The 19,376-nt window shown below is 44.0% G+C and overlaps 3 protein-coding genes across 3 annotated transcripts in view; 1 reads left to right on the forward strand and 2 right to left on the reverse strand.

Moving 5' to 3' along the window:
• The window catches only part of GckIII (Germinal centre kinase III), a 124,303-nt gene extending 118,755 nt beyond the window's left edge, over positions 1-5,548 (reverse strand). Inside the window, exon 1 of the mRNA XM_089544089.1 lies at positions 4,980-5,548. Within this exon, the coding sequence (XP_089400215.1) occupies positions 4,980-4,994 (15 nt within the window). The 5' untranslated portion in view covers positions 4,995-5,548. The remainder of the gene's footprint in view (positions 1-4,979) is intronic.
• A 65-nt stretch (positions 5,549-5,613) lies between these two features.
• Cog7 (conserved oligomeric Golgi complex subunit 7) lies at positions 5,614-8,208 on the forward strand. Its single transcript, XM_089544084.1, has one exon. The coding sequence runs from the start codon at positions 5,919-5,921 to the stop codon at positions 8,148-8,150; it is 2,232 nt and encodes a 743-aa protein (XP_089400210.1). The 5' UTR covers positions 5,614-5,918; the 3' UTR covers positions 8,151-8,208.
• Positions 8,209-10,794: 2,586 nt separating this feature from the next.
• The window catches only part of LOC149341845 (late secretory pathway protein AVL9 homolog), a 39,907-nt gene continuing 31,325 nt past the window's right edge, over positions 10,795-19,376 (reverse strand). The window contains exons 14-17 of the mRNA XM_089544092.1: positions 19,128-19,251; positions 17,846-17,899; positions 16,437-16,528; positions 10,795-12,929 (exon numbers count right to left, since the gene is read on the reverse strand). Coding sequence (XP_089400218.1) covers positions 12,784-12,929; positions 16,437-16,528; positions 17,846-17,899; positions 19,128-19,251 — 416 coding nt within the window. The 3' untranslated portion in view covers positions 10,795-12,783. The remainder of the gene's footprint in view (positions 12,930-16,436; positions 16,529-17,845; positions 17,900-19,127; positions 19,252-19,376) is intronic.

The following is a 19,376-nucleotide window of genomic DNA, read 5'->3' on the forward strand; positions in this document are numbered from 1 at the left end:
TTCTTACTGTTACAATTTTTCTCAAATGATGCCTGTATGAAAACCATTGTTTTTGGTCATTTCACTGAACAGAATGGCAAGTGATGACACCAAAGCGATTTTGGCTCACTATACAGCTCCTGTCTTCATGCGGATAACAGCAAAAGCAATCTGACTTGCAATGAGCCAAACAAGTTATGACTGCTGGCGTCAGATGTATGTCAAGTACACTTTTTGAAATAAACATACATTAAAAACATTTTCATATGTTTTTGATTAGGATAAAACAACGTCCTTCTTAAGATAACTAATTTTCTGTTTTTATCCACTATAAATTTTTTTTTCCTGCAATGTGGCTACACACCTTTTAAGCACACAGTTTTTTGTTTTTGAAAGCGTTCGTCATATCTGATTTTAGCTTATGTGTCTCCAGTGCGCTGCTCGATAAAAAACTGTGGTCCCTTTGAATCTGCAATGAAGTGCTTTGTGCACTGGCCGGCACCACGGTGTTTTGAATTTAATCCCCATCCAATAAAAATAATGTGTCCTAACAGCTTTAGGAGTGAAAACTTAAATGGACGCTAGGCTATACTTTCCCAGCCATATAATTGCCATTGCGCTGGCTGATCATCGCTTCTTGCATTAGGACACATAAAAACAGGCACATCCACCGATTGAAAAATTCTCACCAAAAATCTTCTACAGCATTTGTAACAAAACTATTGTGTAATTGAGCACCCTCAACACCATGTTTATTAAGCACCGAAAAAACTGGGTCCTTAATTAAAGTTCAGCTGTTGGTCCCTTGAAGACCATTTGAATGCCACACAAAAAGCAACCAGTCATGATTCAAACAAAACAAAAGATCACTCCTCCCATTGTGCACAAATATTTTACTTGTACAATGAAATCTATAAATATGCATAACTCACAAATATGCTTCTAATAAAAAGCTGTTCTGAGGTCAAACTTACATTGGGCCTACATTAAAACAAACTGCGCTCAGCACTCAATTCTGGGTGGAACAGCACAAGGACAGCCAAAACCACAAAGAAAAGGATGTGCAGACTGGTAAAATGGTCGGCTGGAGTAGTTGGTAGCAATTCACTTTGAGTGAAACTATGAAGGAAAAGGGCACACAGACAAGGCTGTTCTGAATTACACCAACCCGACTGTTCAATGCCCTCCTGCTGAAATGAACAAATCCTCTGTACTTAAGCATGTGCTAACAAAGAAATATATGGGCTATGAAATGGGGACATCTCCTATAATATACCTTTCAGATGTCCTGGCTTCTTTATGATTTTCCCATTCAGCTATACTGAACGGCCATTAGACAGGATAGTTCAACAAATATTGTTACGAAGCAGATGACGAAGAAGCGAGCTGTGGTGCGGGACGGAGCGCTCGTGCTAGGCCCGCAGCCATTAAAATCATATTTCATTGGCCGTCATGTCGTTCAATTCCTTGGCTTGCCACCACGTATCATTTGGTGTGAGGTGCGGGGCACATCGTCATCCTGGTCCCTGGAGCACCGCCGCCTTCTGCTCGCCTTGGTCATCAGCCTAGGGGACATGAACTCCGCCGTCCGGCTCGCCCCAGCTCTACTTGACCAGAACTGACAAGCCGCTTTGCCCCCCCCCCCGCCTTGTCCCCAGCCCCGAACATAAGACACGGCGACCAGGACCAGACCCGTTATGACCCGACGATGACAAGAACCATGACAGCACCCCCGCCCAAGCTGCACGGCGAGTCTATAAACCTTGACCTTCGGCTCTGGGCGACTGACCGCTGGCCCTGAAGCTCCGGGGACAACTCTTCATCAGACCATCTCATCCATCGTGGTTGCAAGCCTTTCATCTTCTTCTATCCTTTCTGACCATCCTCAACGTCAGCTCATGCTTCAGAATTCACGTAATCGATCGGGACGATCGCTCGGTGGCCCTGGGTAATGTTACGAAGCAGATGACGAAGAAGCGGGCTGTGGCGCGGGACGGAGCGCCCGTGCTAGGCCCGCAGCAATTAAAATCATTTCATCGGTCATCATGTCGCTCGGTTCCTTGGCTTGCCACCACGTATCAATACAAGTATTCACTAACAATGAGTACAACTAAGTGACGGGACCCTTCAAAAGTAGAAGGCTGAAAAGGACTGCACATCCGACTCGTCACATTGAGCCTGCCTCATATACATGACGAGCATTAGCACTCCTGGCTGTTCAACTGATTGCCAGTGGTAGTTTGAAGTAGTGTTGCCTGCTGTCCCCCCTCAAAGTGATTAAATGTTGAGCAATGTGTCAATTTGTGACTTCTAGTTCAATTCAATAAAACACTATCGGAGTCTTTTCAAATGACTACCAAGCTTTACAGGACAAACTCCGCATCCAGCACACATTATTTTATGCAAAGTAGCGAATGCCTTTGGATGGCCTACCACATCAAGAGCAAAAAATTCTGAGGAAGGATTAACATCCCGAAGCGAACCATGGGCTATGAGAGACACTGTACTGGAAGGCTCTGGATTAATATAGACCACCTTTAAATTCTTTAATATGCACTAACAACACACAGTGCTTCAAGAACAAATAACAGAAAGTGGCAGAAAACAAACCGTGCAAAATACTGTCAACTCAGTGTTTGAATCACAGCCATGGACGTTGACAACGCTACTGGTTTGGCGACTATGCACATGGCTGTGAATACAAAGGGAGTTCAAGCCAAAATAGCTCCTAAGGTTATCACACCAAAGAGCTGCAAAAGATATTCACATTGACAGTCTTGAGGTTGGACCAAAAGCTTTCTAAAAAATTATCCGTTGTGGCAAAACGTGTCCTTTCCAGTTTGACCCTGAAGGTGAAATGACAGTTCCCAAACAGAAAAACACTGTCGCCACAAAGACTTCACTGTTAAGTTCAAGACAATGCTCAACAACCTTTCTCTTTAATACCTATCAAGGCCAAAATTTTGGAAGAACGAGCTATGGAAGGCAGAACAGTGAACATGCTTTATTGTGAAAATGTCTTGATAAGCTTGAGAACCCCACCAGCTATGTAAATCTGCCCCTGGTTTCTCTCCCATCCCTGGTTTTCCTCAACATTATTCTTCCCTAGAACTTAACTGCTGAATTCCTGCCAAGGGGAGTATTAACAGCCTTACTCAAGTGTGCCAGAGTAAATAAAGTTATTTAGCTCCATAAAGTGACCATTGCTTTACTTTGCTTTATGGGGGTTTAATGTCCCAAAGCGACTCAGGCTATGAGGGATGCTGTAGTGAAGGGCTCCAGAAATTTCGACCACCCGGAATTCTTTAACGTGCATCTCACAAGTATTCCAGCGAACCTCACTATGTGCTGCATTATATCAAAGTGGTTATAATTAGTTTTATACTATCTTTCCGAATACATTCACCGCTAATTTCCTGAACTTCCCTGGCACTTCCAAGGTTTTCTCACCATTCCTAATCTTTTGCAAAAAGACAACTCCAAGTTTAGGTGGGGCTACAACAAGAAGCAACTAGTTCTGGAGACTGAAAGTTCGCATGCAAAGATCATCATGGTAGCTGAAATATTGTACAACAGTAAAAAAACTCCTGCAACATGGCACAAAGCTGCTGCTGTTGTTTTCATGTTACAAAACTGACACCCAAGTGGTGGTAGCCAAGACAAGGTCACTAGGTCAATGGCCTGTCAAGGAACATGACCTCTTGAAGTGAACAGTGACAACAATTTTTTCAGTGATAAACAAGCACAAAGGGTCTCAAAGAGGCAGTTGTCCAGTGAGAGAACTAAGTTAGGAATGCTTTATGGCAGCATGGATGATGTTGACCAATGGTAGCTCGCAGCCAGGAGATAGCCAGTACTAAACTAGTATTCCACTGTTGTGATGAGCTGTGTGATGTAGGATGAGATTGTTTGCTGCCAGCTAGCAATGTCGTGCTTCTATCGACAGGAGGCCATGTAACTGATTCTGTAATGTTCAGTGTGTCCCTATGTAAAGACCATGCAAAAATAGGATGCTTCGAATACAAGCAGAGTTCAGTTTATTAAAAGACTGGAAAGCTATCTAGAAAGCTATCTGGAAAAGTGGAAAGTTATCGTTCACCATATTACGCATGTACCACGTTTGTTCCCTCCTGCAATTAAGGAATGCTCTCAAGGACCCCTGCTTCCGAGGCCGAAACCACGTTTGAAGTGATCGCTATCGAAATAGAATTGCAAAGGCTGTCACCTATGGCCCAGCATAATGCTTAATTCGTGACATGCTTGCGCACCTCGCAATGCTGATGGCTGAGTACATGAAGGCTCCTGTTGAGCTGCCGTCCACCCAGGTGTAATGCTGTTCAATGCACAAGGCCAGCCACACTAACCGAAAGTGAGAGTACGACAGAAGCGCTCGCCTTCGATTACTGTCACTCCAGAGGATGCCCGGCAAGTAGGTAAAAAACCACGCCTACTCCTAAATCTTCACACCGTGAGCCACCAGCGATTATAAGTGCCTACCGGTGTTCAACGCTGCCATTTCTGACACCAAGAAATTTACAAGGCTGTCGAAAACCGCATGCGCACCTCAGATTTCCGCAAACGTCTCACCCCGCATAGTTACAAATAAACGCCATCACAGTTGAGAAAGCATGCGTGACCTTCCTCCCGCACTAAGCAAAGCTTAGCCGCGTACTGAGCACGCAGGGTACGAACGGTGTCATCGGAAGAGAACGAGCGCACAGGTGCGACGCGGCACCGGCGCGCTGCAGCGATAAATCGGCGCTCGCCTGCTCAGAAAGTGCGCTTTCCGGTTATCGCGGAGGCTCGCTGTGAAACTGTCCTTACCATTAGTATTTACGACGCAGCGCGCCACGCGATTGAGCAACTCTACATGGCTAAGCAGAGCGGAGGAATTCGCTGGCAACGTTTGCAAGCGCGTCAACGCGACAGGACGAACAACCGGACAGCGCGTTCAGTGGTATGAAGGAAAAATGGAGAGAAACCAAAAGCACTGGACTCACCTCATTGAACGCCATGTCGGTGTTAAGTGTCGCGTAGACGCATCGACGAACGCGTGCCCCTAGGTTCCAGAGGTCATTTGCAAGGGAGCGTCGGCACAGACACAGGCCCACCTGAGCGACCCAACAGATTTCACCTGGAGAGTCAGTCACTCCTACTGAGCACCCCGCGATCCCACGATGCCTCTGCTCGTGGACAACTGTTGCGCCGAGGCGTCAATTCACAATTCGGGCACTGCGGTGAAGGCCGCCCGGACTGTTCTTGCACCTTGACAGGGAGCGGAATCGATGCGACGCGAAAGAAAACGTGAAGATGCGGTAACCGATAAGCCTAACAAAATATACGCGATCGCCCGGCGGCCACCGAGGACTTGGTTTCGAAAGCTCCACTGTCAAATACAGTTCAATGCGTCCACTGCACTATGACATAAGCATTTACACGCTCACGTCACTGTGATTCATAGTGCGCGCAACACACGACAATAAATGCTCTCAACTCAACTCAACCCAGTGCATCAATTCTTACGAACTATCCGCAAGACGCCATGACAGCAAGTTTCCATTGGGCGAATGAATACAGTAGCGGCGCCGGAAATAGAGTGCGCAAGAGCCCGCAAAATGCCGGAACCGGTTTGGTGTCTGCTTCGTAAAAAATAGTTCTCAGCATGGAAGTCGTTGTTGCTGCGTAAGTAAAGGTGCAAGGCTGGCTTTAGCAACGCTTTAGCGTACTACGCTGTAGAAAGTGTGCTCTTCTAGAAAGTTTGCCTCTGCACACTATAAAGTTGCATTATTTTAGTCGCGTGGGGAGCGACCTCTATACACGCTCTGGAAAAGGTTGTTGGCTCATATGGGCGGCTCTGTTGTCGGTGTGGCCTTCGTTTGCGTTGGCCGTGTTGTGCGAGTTGTAAACAAAACTTGGCGTAGAATTTGTGCACGTAGAGAATGAACCTCTCGGCGTTCTCAAATGAGAACTTCGACGCGAAAGAATGGATCAACAATACATTTCGAGCCCCGGAGGCTCAAGAAAACAAGGAAGCATACGCGTCCGAAGTGGCATTCAAGCTTCAGCTGTTCATCCAAGAGATGAACAGTGCTCTCGAGGAAACCGCCCAGCAAGTTCAGCAGAACCTGCCAAGAGTGCTTCGTGAGGTCGAGACGATGCAGCAGGAAGCAGCGCTGCTAAAGCTGCAGATGGCTGCCGTGCAAAAGGACATCGCAAAGGTAGAGCAAGACTCTTCCACGTCAATGAAAACGCTTCTTGAGCTGGACACGATCAAGCTGCGGATGTTGGACGCCAATAAGGCACTAAGGGAAGCCGACAACTGGACGACTCTTTCAGCTGATGTCGACCAGGTCTTCCAGAGTGGTGACGTGCAGGCGATCACCGAGCGGCTAGTGGGCCTGCAGACAAGTCTCGAGATACTTGTGGACGTTCCTGATTATGAGCAGCGCTTGCAAAAGCTGGAATCGCTCAAGAACCAGCTGGAGGCCATGCTCAGCCCACTCTTGGTTCGGGCGTTTACCACGCAGTCCATCGAGGCCGCGAAGTCCTATGTGCGGATCTTTTCTGACATACGAAGGATGCCGCAGCTGCTCAAGTATTACCACAACTGCCACAGAAATAGGCTTGTTGACGCGTGGCGCAAAATCGTTGAAAATGAAACCGACGACACGTTTCTCGAGTGGCTCAATAATTTCTATGACATTCTTGTTGCTTCGTGGCACTCTCAGGTGACATGGTGCAACCAAGTTTTTCCCGACCCGCCAGCGGTATTCATACTCTCCGATGTCGTCGTTGATGCAATCTCAAATCTCGACCCTAGCTTGCAGTTTTGCCTGGAAGCCGCTATGAAGCAGCAGAACGGCTCGACAGTTTACCTAACTGAAGTGCTTCAAGTTTCCGAACAGCTTTGCAAAAGCCTCGGTCATTCGATAGCGACTGCTAATTCTGACCTAATGTCTAGTCCGCACGTCGTCGCTCTCATGAAATCCGTGTTTTCGATGTTTCACATGCACCTTGAAAACTATGACAAATTAGAGGAAAAGTGTTTGCTGGGGGAACTGTCACTTGTACCAACACAAAGTGACGACATACGGGATTCCGTAACCTTGCTGTCAGACTCTGTTGTCAAGGTGTTCGGACTGGCCAGAGAGGCAGAAAAGCGTTGCAGCAACTTTCTTCATGGATGTTCGTATGCAGAGCTGCTGAAATCCATAAAAGCACTTTTCCGTAGCTACTTTGAACGCTGCCAAGCTGTTTTGGTGCAGTTGAAGTCTGCTTCAAAGCAAGACGAACTGGACAGCTGGACAATGTTTCAGTATGCCCTCAAGTGCATGCAAACAGCTGGTGACATCTCGATTCAACTTGGTGCTTTTGACCGGAGCATAACTGCAAACATCAAGACTGCACTGAAACAACTCCGTGTTCAAAAAAGCCCCATTGATGGATCAGATGACAAGAAAGACAACATTCTAAACGACCATGTGGCGCTGCTGTTATCATCTGTTATGCAGCGAAACTTGAGGGACTTTGCCACACAAGTGCACCTCGACGACTTTGTCGCATTCCCTGAGAGCATGCGGGCCATTGCAAAGCTCTGTGCGGAGTTCACCAAGTTCACCTTCGACACTGTGTTTGCCGAAGTGCAGCGTCACTTCAGTGGTGTGCCTTCCCTGAAAGTGTGGTCTCTTGAGAATCCAGAGGGTGTCCTCACAACAGACCTGCCAGCATTCAGCATTTCACCCATGGAGTACATCACGCAGATCGGCCAGTACCTGCTGACCATACCTCAACACATTGAGCCCTTCATTGTTGAGGAGAACGAAGCCCTCTCAACTGCACTGCAGCACAGCAACCTTCCTCATGTCATTGAGGGTATCAGTACTGACCATGTTGCAGACTACCTCCTGGGCTGTGTTGCCCAGGCCACCATGTACACATACATTGACACAGTGATGCAGATTGAAAGGCTGACGCGGCAGGCATCGGCACAGCTGGCCACAGACATCAGCTACCTGTGCAATGTGCTGGATGACCTTGGCTTACCACCACTGGAGAGCCTTCAGCATCTGGCTGCCCTTCTCAAAAGTCCACCTGAAAAGTTTGCAGCTGTCGCGGTGGGGAAGCCTAATCAGCTAGTGCAAACAGTGCGGATGATGAGGGGAATACGGTGACTGGCAGAGCTTGGCCCTGGTGGTGTTGTTTGTTGAATTAAAAAAACTCTGCTAATAAGCTTGTCCTTTTTCTCTGAGGAGTTCTCTGCAACACCCAACCTGGGCGTGGTGTATACAAGTGTGAGCTCACATTCAAAAAGTCATGTTTAAAATATATGAGTTAATCACTACTGATACAGCTGCTCCTACATATTTTTAAGGGAATGATGTGATAATGGGTGACATTTCTGCAGTGTATAAAATAGGTTCTGCTGGAGTTTTAAAAAAAAAAAGCTTTGAATCCAATGAATTGAAGCAGTAGAGACAACAAAAGTTTTAGCTGCCATTGCTTCTACTGCGTAACTGAAAATGTTATCACTAATTTTTCAGTCCGCCGCGGTGGCTCAGTGGTTATGGTGCTCGGTTGCTGACCCGAAAGACGCGGATTCGATCCCGGTTGCGGTGGTCGAATTTCGATGGAGGCGAAAGTCTAAAGGCCCGTGTACAGTGCGATGTCATATAAAGAACCCCAGGTGGTCGAAATTTCCGGAGCCCTTCACTACGGCGTCCCTCATAGCCTGAGTCGCTTTGGGACGTTAAACCCCATAAACCGAAACTGGACTAATTTTTCAAAGCTATGAAGGTTTACATGACTGGACGGCACTAGAACATGATATGCATTTGCCCAGTGTTCATTTTTGTGCTGTAAAGTTAGTGTAAATCTTCACAAGCTTCTAAATGTGCACGAACTAGCCCGGCTACGTTTTTTAGTCTCATATTGTAGAACAAACTGCAAGAACTCCAGACACTGTTTAGATATTTTTCTTGTCTACGACTTGCTTCTGCATAAAGTGGTTTCAGCAGTAACTGCAAGTATGGTGCAACAGCACCTGAAGTATGCGAATTATCTGGTCATAGAAAACCAAGGCTTGGATGCAAGTTGCCATCAAGTGCCCGCAATAGCACATGAATCTTTTTCTGCTCTTGTTAAATTCTGCACATTTTAGTGATACAATACCACACTCCACCAAGCTGCAAGCATACAGTAAATCTAGTTGAAAGTGGTCATGACTTTCGGATTGGCATATGTTTTCCTGATAAGCCTAGGTGCTACAAAAGCCTACAAATCTCATTGCATCAATGCACCCAGGCTCTAATGTTATTGTTCTCAGTTGAATTAGATTCAGGATGCTGTCAAACAAATTATATTGCACAAAAAAATATGTCAAATTATATACAACCTTTTTGAACTCTACAATCGCTTGCTGTACACCCACTGTCATAACAAAAAATTTGTTCTCGGCCTTTCAACTTGTGCTAATCCAAAAGACTGGCATAAGGTATAGAAGACCGACCAGATTCAGAACTAGTACACTGAAGCTGGGCCTCAACATCAGCACCACATAAAATCAGCCTGTTGCACAGTCGAGCTTTTTGAACTAATGGTCTAAAAGTTGATATGAGTTAGTGTATCGAACTATTCAGCCATATGAACTCATATCGGGGGATATAACATTGGCATTATGGGTGATTGTGGGTGCTGTGTCACAACAAACCTCGTGACGCTTTTCACTGCAGAAAACAGATGGCGCCACTGTCGCCCTTCAGCAAAAAAACTGCGTTTGCGGGTTTTGGTTCACCGAAACCTATGCAGACGCTCTACGCAGACGACTATGTTTTTGCATGATGCACGGCTCAACTAAGTAAGTACCATTGTAAAACTTGCTACAATACAAAAGTTACCATAATACGCAAGCTCTGTGTGCAGTTTCACTGCAAACGAGCCAGCGGTTGAGGTAAGAAAAATTTTGAAAGTCTTTACGATAAAAACGCACAATACTGTATAATTGTGGTTATGTTGGTCATTTGACTCTCGCTGTATAGTTTGTGTTCCGGCAGCTCTTGCGTGTGTACATTTATACACATGAATGTACTAATTGTGCTGTGATGTATGTTTTGCTTCTATTATTTCACCCGTCTTCTCTGTCAAACTGTTAGGGTGCCAAGGCCTCGTCAGGCTTTTCAGCCTTTTGTCTCGGCTGCCTCTTTCTGTAGAAAGAAAAACAATAAAGAAAAAAAAAGCTGCACTTGGGCTCTTAGAGACACTGCTATGGAGGGCTCTAGATTAATTTTACTGCAAACAAGGCGTGTACAGCTAAGAGTTGTTTTATAAGTAAATAAATGAAGTATATAACAGGGAAGATAAGCAAACTTTGGATGTCAGTATTACTGAATATAATAAGGCAGTAACTCACTTTAAATGCAATTTATCGCAAATAACATCCTCCGCATGAGAGACATGAAGCATGCAAAGTGCTTTATGTACACCTACAGTCAAATGTTCGCTTATGCTCAGTGAGCACATATCCGCTTCCTTTTGATGGCGTCCTCGCCCTGCTACACACACCTTGCATTTGCAAGGCAATATTAGCAAAAATATTTAATTTCACCATCACCATACCATTTATACTGGAATAAATCAATATATGCAGCCTGATTTTGATTTTGCCAAGTACACAATTTGCCATTAAATTGCAAGCAATGTGCCTTAGAGGCAAAGAAATAAAATATTTTTCACTCAGTCCTCTTCCATAAACTTCTGATGGCAGATATACATACTATTGAGCTCAGAGAACATCATGAAAAAAGAAAAATCAGTCAAGCCTTGCAAGCAAGTAATCTGTTTTTATTATAATTCTTTTCAAATACGATAGGAGTTCAAATTTAAATGAGCGAGACCTATCAACAAAAACAACAGCAGTGATCCAATCAGCAGTAGACCATTATATTAGACATAATAGCAGAACTGTGATCCATATGGCAACAGCAACACAGTAGAGGGTACTGCTGGCCAAAGCCACAGCTCAATACAGCAGCGAAAAGCAGACAATTCACAAAGCAAAAACAAAAGGCAAAGGCCTGTGCAAGTGCATTCTGGTGCTTAAGCCAAGCATGGCTGCTTACATTTATGCAATATTGTGCATATCACATGATGGATTTCAGACTAGACAAAACTTATCACATTTTATAACTTAGCTGTCAACCTGAGACCCTCTTGTGTCAAAAATACCCTACCATACATAGAGCAACAAGATATTATATGAGAGAAAAAAAAAATATATACTAAGAACCACTGCTTCTGCTAAACGGGTAGATACCAAAATTTTCTTTCAAACGATGCGTAAGGCATTAGTAAACATCAATCATCACAATTCACCTAAGCACAGTACCTAAATTATAACTGAATTTATTCTTCCATGCAGCTGAGGTTTCAGTTTCAGCAGTTGAAAGATGGTTGCAATGTCGCAAGTGAGCACCAGATCCCGTGAGGTACACAAAAACTGCAACAAAACAGCTGTTCGTTCACTTACTGCTATTTCGGTTTTTGGAGTAGTTTAGCAGAACCGTTTGAATGAACTAAAACGACAAAGCAGCGGTTATCTTGCAGTTTTTGTATGCCTCACATCATCTCATTCTCACTTAAGATACCGCAACCATCGTCTGGCAACTGAAACCAAAACTGAAACTACAGAGGGGAAAAAAAAATTAATTACAAAGTATTTATTCCACATGGTGACCTATGTTTAGTAATGCATCAATCCAGAGCAATAACACATTATAAAAGGTTTGGTGTCTCTATTCCTTTAGAGGAAATGACTGTCAAAGTGGACACACAGTCAAAAGTAAGCCATTAGATGCCTAATAATACGATTTTCTGCAGATTTACTGGTACTTGACACAATTTCTCATCACAAATTTTAAAAAGTAGACACAAATATTGCGTCATGAGAAGGTCAGAATTTGTAGCTTACTTCAACATTCCACCAGGAGAGACGAAAAACAAAGGAAGTTACCCTAGCACATTTTAGTGATGTAATGCAGCATGTTTCTTCCTGGTCTCCTATGAAAAGATTAAAGAAGTCATAGCACTTTACTATATGTGTTAAATACAGCATCACAGAGCAGTACGCATGAGTGGTGCCTAAAATTAACTGCAATTCTATTTGTATTGAGTAATTACCAATAACTTCTAGCCCACAGCATGGCAGGCACCACACATGAATTTTTAAGAAAGTGAAACAAAAGACAGCACAACACCAGCTGAATGAATAAAACGCAGGGCGACGGCATTAGTAATAAAATATAACTAGCATATACAATCGACTGCCTGCTCTCAACTGCAAAAGCAGCTGTGGACTGATTTTTCGGGCTTCACAAAACCACCAGACATGAAAAATGAAATAAAAGGAAATGCACAGAGCATCAGCTTGTATGTCAGTAGGCCAGCCTATCAACATGTGGACGACATTGCTTTGATGAGATCCAAAGCCTCAGATCATGAAACCATATGATGCACAGACAGAGAATACAGGAGTGTGTGATTGCGCAAGCATAATGGATGCCAGCAGTGCTTTCTTGCACAGCCTTGTGCGCACTTGGAGTCAGAGAAATGCATGTCATCTGTGGGCTGGGAGGCACTAAAGCCCCTCCCCACACACTGTACACAAGGGTGCAAAGCTTTAAAAGGGAGCACAGAGTAGAAGCAGCTGGCTAAGAGCGAACATGTGACATGCATTCAATCCAAAGCTGGCAAGTGTCTTAAAATAAATACTACTTTCGGTGCTTAAAAGACAAGGGGAAGGGTGCACATCGGTCATTCCTTATGGCTTGACACTGATTCAACACTCTGTTCTTTGGGCAACACTGGAGGAACTGACTCTGCAGATGATGACGGTGTTGGTGGGCTGAAGTGGGACCACAGAGATGAGACGACCGACTTGGCAGACGTCAGTGCACCACCTGCAGGTGTTTACCAGCCATCATGTCAAGGAAGAAAGAAAATTGAACAGAATACATTCAAATGTGCAGGGAATTGTCATTTGCTAGCAATTTCAGAGAAAACTGTCACCTGCTGCAGATTGTGCTCAGAAGACTTCATAGCTCATGAAACAGTGTCCGAATGACGCACAAAATTTAAGTTAAGATGCAACACAGCCGTCCGTTAATAACAGATGTTCAGGCTGTAAAGCCATGACCACTCTACATGCATTGTTATCCCCATAAACATTATAACTATAATGGATGCTTGAAAAAGCAGTAGACAATGCAATCAGCTTAAATGAAAAAAAAAAAAAATTAAATTTTTAATCTTTAAAATATCAACTGCAGGCGTCAACTTTCCTGTTCATCACTCAGCATATTTGCTTCTCATGCTAGACATGGAAACACAAGTGATAAACAGTCATAAATGTATCAAATCTGTTATATGCCCCCTCCTAGCAGCAAGAATGTGGGAGGAATTCCTCAAGACAGAGCTTTGGCGTAAAACTGTAAAACTTTGGGAAGATTTACATCAGAATCGTTGCTGTTGCTGACTCAGAACTGATACCACGACTGATAACAACCAACAGGCATCCGGGCCTGATCGTCTACACTAAAGCAATGCCTGTAGAGACATTAATTTACTCTTTCCCGACCACGCCGAGAGAGCATCGATTACCTGTGATCAAATATATGAAAGCCTATGTTAAAGCTGCTGCAGCGGTGCCGGGCATGTCATGTGACCTTGTAGATGAATTAGTGACTAAAGTTTCAGGTTTTATGCAGCTTGATCTGCGTTCAACATAGTGCAATTTTTAACTTGCTGAGCAGATGATGCTGTGGCATGATCGCCCAAAGCCATGACAGTTCACGCAGGCCCATCACCAAAATACCATAGCACATCTCGCGATTCTGCTGCATCATCGACAGGTGGTTCTGACTTGGACAGCAACAGCAAGTCCATTGATGATCCCATGTTACCAGAATTGAACAGTTCTGACAGCTGGGATCAAAGAAACGAACACACAACATTGGCGACGGTTCACACGAAAGAAATTTCGCTTTCGCACTTAGTTCAATTAGTTTCCTAATGTTTACAATGCCATATTTCATACTTCCAGGCTATCTGCATCATTTGGCCATGATAGTTTGCACTCTCTCAGGAGAGAGTGCAAGAAAACCAAGCATTCACCTTGGAGTGGCGTTTTGCTGCATGGCACGTTGATCATATGGACTGACACAAACATTTACCGCTCAAAGACCTTCCGAGCGACAATGTTAGCTTTTGCAGCATGTTTTATTGCTATATTATGAAAAATTTTGCTTACTTTGTTTTTTTCTGTGCATTTTTTGTTTTGAGATATATAAGCTTATTATCATCACTAAAATTTTGTGCTTGGCAAATTAAATTTTGCAGTAAATACAGTATATACTCAATAAAGGGCCGCACTTTTTTTGCGCGATACTGACAGGGTATGACCCTTAGAAGGGACTAGCATTTTTCCGCAAAAATCCTCCAAATACAGGAGAGCCCCGATAATGCGCCACTTTGTATGCTGTGGCACGCATTTTTATGATGACTTATAGCAGTCCCGGCAAATCCTTCAAGTACATAATGCATTGAAAGTACAGATGACAGGACGTGTGCCTGACGACCAGCGCGAATTAACCACATAAAGTGAAACAGGTTGCTAGACCAGTTTACTGGCAAATGTCAAGTGATTCTAAGTTCAGATTAAGATTCTCCAAAGATCTGCGTGGCAGAAATGATGTCTTGGCCGATGGTTCGGAGCAGCGCACGATGCGTGCTCGTCACTGTGCAGTGGGGTTCACCTGTCCTACTTTTCCGTGCGCTTCACTATCGAGGGCCTTGTAGAAATCAATTACATGTTCATTATAATATGAGGTTATTGTGTGACGGTAAACTGGTGACAAGGTTAGGCCTCTTATATTAAGTCACTTTCAAAAAGCACTCAAAGCACTTTCGTTGCGGCTGCTTCAACACAAAGCACACAAGAGGGAACCCAAGCTCAAGTTTGCAACTGTGGCAGCAACACTGCCTTACTCTCCTGGCAGTGAGAGGCGAAATTGCAGGCAGCCTACAGAGACGTGTTAGGTCAGTCAAACACACTTCGTGCGCAATATTCTTTCGCTTTCAGTAATGGCACAGCTTTCTTCGTATTCGCAGAAAGCTGGAAGTGTTATGGAGTGTCGTAACAGTCTGCACAAATCATGAAGAGCCAGAAAACTCTTGTGAAATTTCATTGCTTTCGAAACAAGTAGAAGGAAAAGCAAAGGCACAAAGTGTAGATCGCAGCAGTTTTGCAGAGTCTAGCGTTTTTTCACAGTATTGTATCGGCTTCAATCAGAACTCAAAGGAGTATTAGTAATCGTAGGAACACCTCTGAGACCAGCACAAATGATGACATTGCCCGCAATAGATTCGCTTGCTGAAGGAGTGCGTGAACTGGCTATAATGATTTTCCCGCTTGTGAAGGCAATGCACGTCATTAATAGATAGGTTTAAAAGAATATGATAGTATCGCAGATATTAAGAGGATTTAGAGTTCAGCTGTTTTGTTTTAATCTATTTCTAATAGTAGTGCAAAAACATGTCACGTCAAGGGAGATGAGACATGCCTTCAGCGCTGTGTATTTCGCTTCTCCCCCTTTGGGCTTTGTGCTTTTTGCGGTGCTTTAAGTTAGAAATAGAACCCAATGACACTTCACAGCACCTTTCATTTCAGTTGTAGTCAGTATGAGGTCATGATAGTGCCACTAGAGAGTGTTGACTTACCTGGTAAGTACAGCGCAATAAACAAAGCGGCGTCAGAAGTCTAATAGTTTCTTAAAACAAACATAAGAGTCAACGTGCACAAAACATAGAGCACTAACCGAGAAAAGAAACACAACTGTTGCTGGTCTATGCAAAAGTGAAGGTCATTGGAACAGGCCTATGCACCTGTGACAAGTATGGTAACTAGAAACTTGCAAGGTTGTGCATGCCCATATCTTGTAGATTTGCTATGTGGCCACGTGGCACTGGGACATAAGAGGTAGCTGACTGTAAGACATCAACAAATGTGCTTAAAAGAACACTGAGCACAAATCTAACTAAAACCTGCATCAATAAATTACCGCATTCTAACGATAAAGATGCCGATTTCACTGGAAACGGAACTTCAAAACCCCTCGTGGCGTGGCACCCACGATTGTGCACGCCATTTTTCAAACTTTATCTCCAAGCTACTAGCGTTGCTTTTAGAAAGTCAGTGATGTCGGCTACATTTGAAATCCCTGCTCGACAGAATGACAGGACTATTTCGTGCCAGTAAATAAGAATCGCTCTCCCGAACCGAGAAACAGAGATGGACATCGCCAAGTGGCACAGTGTATAAATGTTCAACAAGCAACACCAGGTGGCGTGCCCTTCTTGCAGGCCCGCTGTGTAGTGGCTTCTGTCGCATTAAAGTACTCGCTGCTTACCTACAACCTTGCCTGTGGTCTGCGCCATGGCTCGCCCAGTGGACACCACAGCCTGGTTCAGCTTGCGGCCCCTTTCCGAGTTTTGGATGGAGCTGCATAGCAGGTGCACAGGGGAATGGAAAACTGTCAGGCATCGAGGACGGATGCAAAAGTCGAAGAGGCACACTCTCTGGTCAGTGCTGGTGTTAGCGGATTGCATACTCATGTCGCTAATTTGTTATTAAAAATGATTAGTAAAGTTTTCTTACAAGCTTACAAGTTTTCTCCATGTTCCATGTTACAGACCTCTGTGCTTTCAGAAACAAGCAATAACGTTTTACGACGTATATAATCAATTAAACACAAGAATGATAGAACGCATATAAAAATCAAAGTTACAAATAACCACACGGTAAAGCATGAAAAAAACCTGGAGCTATGCAGCCGCTGGGAGCAGAAAGCTGGTTAGATGCAGAGTGCCCCTATTGTTGCACAGTTCTTGAAAAGATGACTAGGTGGGAGCACAGTGAGTACACTCTGACTTGTGATAACACCCGGGCTGCAGAAGTGGTGAATTTTTAAAAAAGTAAGTAAAAGAAAAAAATGTGCATTACAATACAAGCAGAGTTTGATGAGGACATGCAGGCTTTAAATGTAGTCAACGAAGTAAAACAGATGCAAATCACAATGTGTTCTACAGCAGATATAAACAGCTCATTTCTTAGCCTTATATGACTCTAGACAATGTTGAACAGAAAAGCAAACACTGCCTAAAGAGAAACAGGCACTCTTTGCCACTGGGTGCCATGATGAGTGGTCCTGAGCAGCCACTCATCATGAGGCCAATGGGTCCTGCAAGTCACTTTTGGTCATTATAATTGCAATCATAAGCAATGAGAAATAAAGATTAATGTAAGCATGATTTTTATAACTCATAGTCGACTAAAGTCAGTCCAGGTTACATTTCTTTTTCTAAGGAAATGCCAGTGGTGCCCACACAACCACAGGTGACGTAATTAATGTAAAATGAACATGTAAATTTCATGCTCCATCTTCTGGATACACAAGATAAAATTCTGAAGACGTCCCTATGACATTAAAGTTTGTTTTCCATGTGAGCTGTAGAAACTGATGGTGATTTGATTTTAACAGCAAAAGGGCAGCTGAGCCAAAAAGCGTCATGTATCATGGTTGGTCTGCTGGAGGTTGGGTTAAAGACTTATTTTCCACAAGCATTCCTAGCATGGAAACTGATAGTGTGCCTTGTGCAAGTGCAAGCATGAGTGATTTCCAAGGACTCAATATTTGAGGGTATATCTGTTGTCATTCTTTGTATGATTTGCTTATGATCAAGGATCTAATATACAAATACGTAAAAAAAAGTGTTTAAAGGAGCTGGAAAAGTGTAAGCACTGCATGGGCCTTCTTACTGAGAGATCCGGAGCTTCATATCAGCAACTGTCAGCTGGCCCTTGTAGTAGTGCCTAAGAAAGAGAATGGAAGTTACAATACAAAGTCAGCAAGCCCATGTCGACCAAGTGATTGAAATTCATGCTCAAATGATGGTTTGCTTCATTAGGCCACCCCTATCCGGGCACTCAAGGCATCAACAAATATGGCCAAGCAATTTCAATTGCATGACACAATGTGGCAGTTCATAGAACAAATTTATGAAAGTATATGAAAACGGAGACAAAGACGCAGGAGAAAACAGACAGGGTCAGGGCAGTAACAATGTTGCTGCTGACCTGATCGAGTCGATCAGGATCGCACTCAATGCAGATCCTGCGTGGCCGCAGGCAACTTCAATTGCAGTCAAACCTGCTAGTACTCAACACAAAGCCAGTTCCCAAAGTGCAATTGAGATTTTTGATTTCGACTGAGCAGCTGCCAATGCTACGCTCACAGTCAGAAAATAATGAAATGCAAATTAAAGGCGTAAAATTTTAAAATGACTTTTTTTTAACCAGTATGGGTTTGCCTGACTTCATGACAAACTCAATTTATTGCAACTTATACAACTACAAGTGCATGCTGCATAATGTCTAGCAGGCCAACTCGTGAATCAGGATCAAGTGACACATAGCAGCACTGCATGTCAAGAACACACTAAACTTCAATTGGGACTGGACTCAATCAGAATAAAAACTGCCCGCCGCGGTGGCTCAGTGGCTACGGCGCTCGGCTGCTGACCCGAAAGACATGGGTTCGATCCCGGCCGCGGCGGCTGAATTTCGATGAAGGCGAAATTCTAGAGGCCCGTGTGCTGTGCGATGTCAGTGCACATTAAAGAACCCCAGGTGGTCGAAATTTCCGGAGTCCCTCATAGCCTAAGTTGCTTTGGGACGTTAAACCCCAATAAACCAAACCAAACCAGAATCAAAACTGTTCATGTGACAGAGTTATCAGAAGACCAAACATAACATGGAGCAAATGACGACTAAAAATAAAGAATCTGACCCACCCTTTGAAAGAAAACTAGAATATCCAGCAAAGTCAATTTGCACAAAAGGAAACAAGAGAAGCATATTCAAACAGAGAGAAATAAAGCACGAACCAATGATTTCGCAAAACAACTCTTCTTTCTTTCCTTGCACTTCAAAATTTCAGCTACAGTGACCATTCCACACAAAAAGGTGAGCATATGAGCAAGTGAGCATTCGGTTCATCTCTCTACGCAGGAAATGGCATCAACAGTCTACACCTGCTCACCCTGCTGGTATGTCAGCGAGACAAGGGTGCTCCACACTGTTCCACATCTTGAAGTTGTGCGTGGTCTTCCAGGCACTGAGAAAGGCAGTATTGAATGCCTCCTGGTCCTTCGTGTTGATAGCATCTGTGCACAGGAAACGAGACAAAAATACAACAGCTGAGATGCCACAACAAGTTTCTTCACTTTTTAATATTTTTTGCCATGACGTGATGCCACGACAAACTTGTCACTAAGAGTAAGCAAAAGTA

The sequence above is a fragment of the Amblyomma mixtum genome, chromosome 5 (genome assembly GCF_055824585.1).
Source record: "Amblyomma mixtum isolate Tamu chromosome 5, ASM5582458v1, whole genome shotgun sequence".
In the NCBI taxonomy this organism is placed as follows: Eukaryota; Metazoa; Arthropoda; class Arachnida; order Ixodida; family Ixodidae; genus Amblyomma; species Amblyomma mixtum.

Coding starts and splice junctions, on each gene's coding strand:
- Cog7 (XM_089544084.1), top strand. CDS start 5,919: ATGAACCTCTCGGCGTTCTCAAATGAGAACTTCGACGCGAAAGAATGG.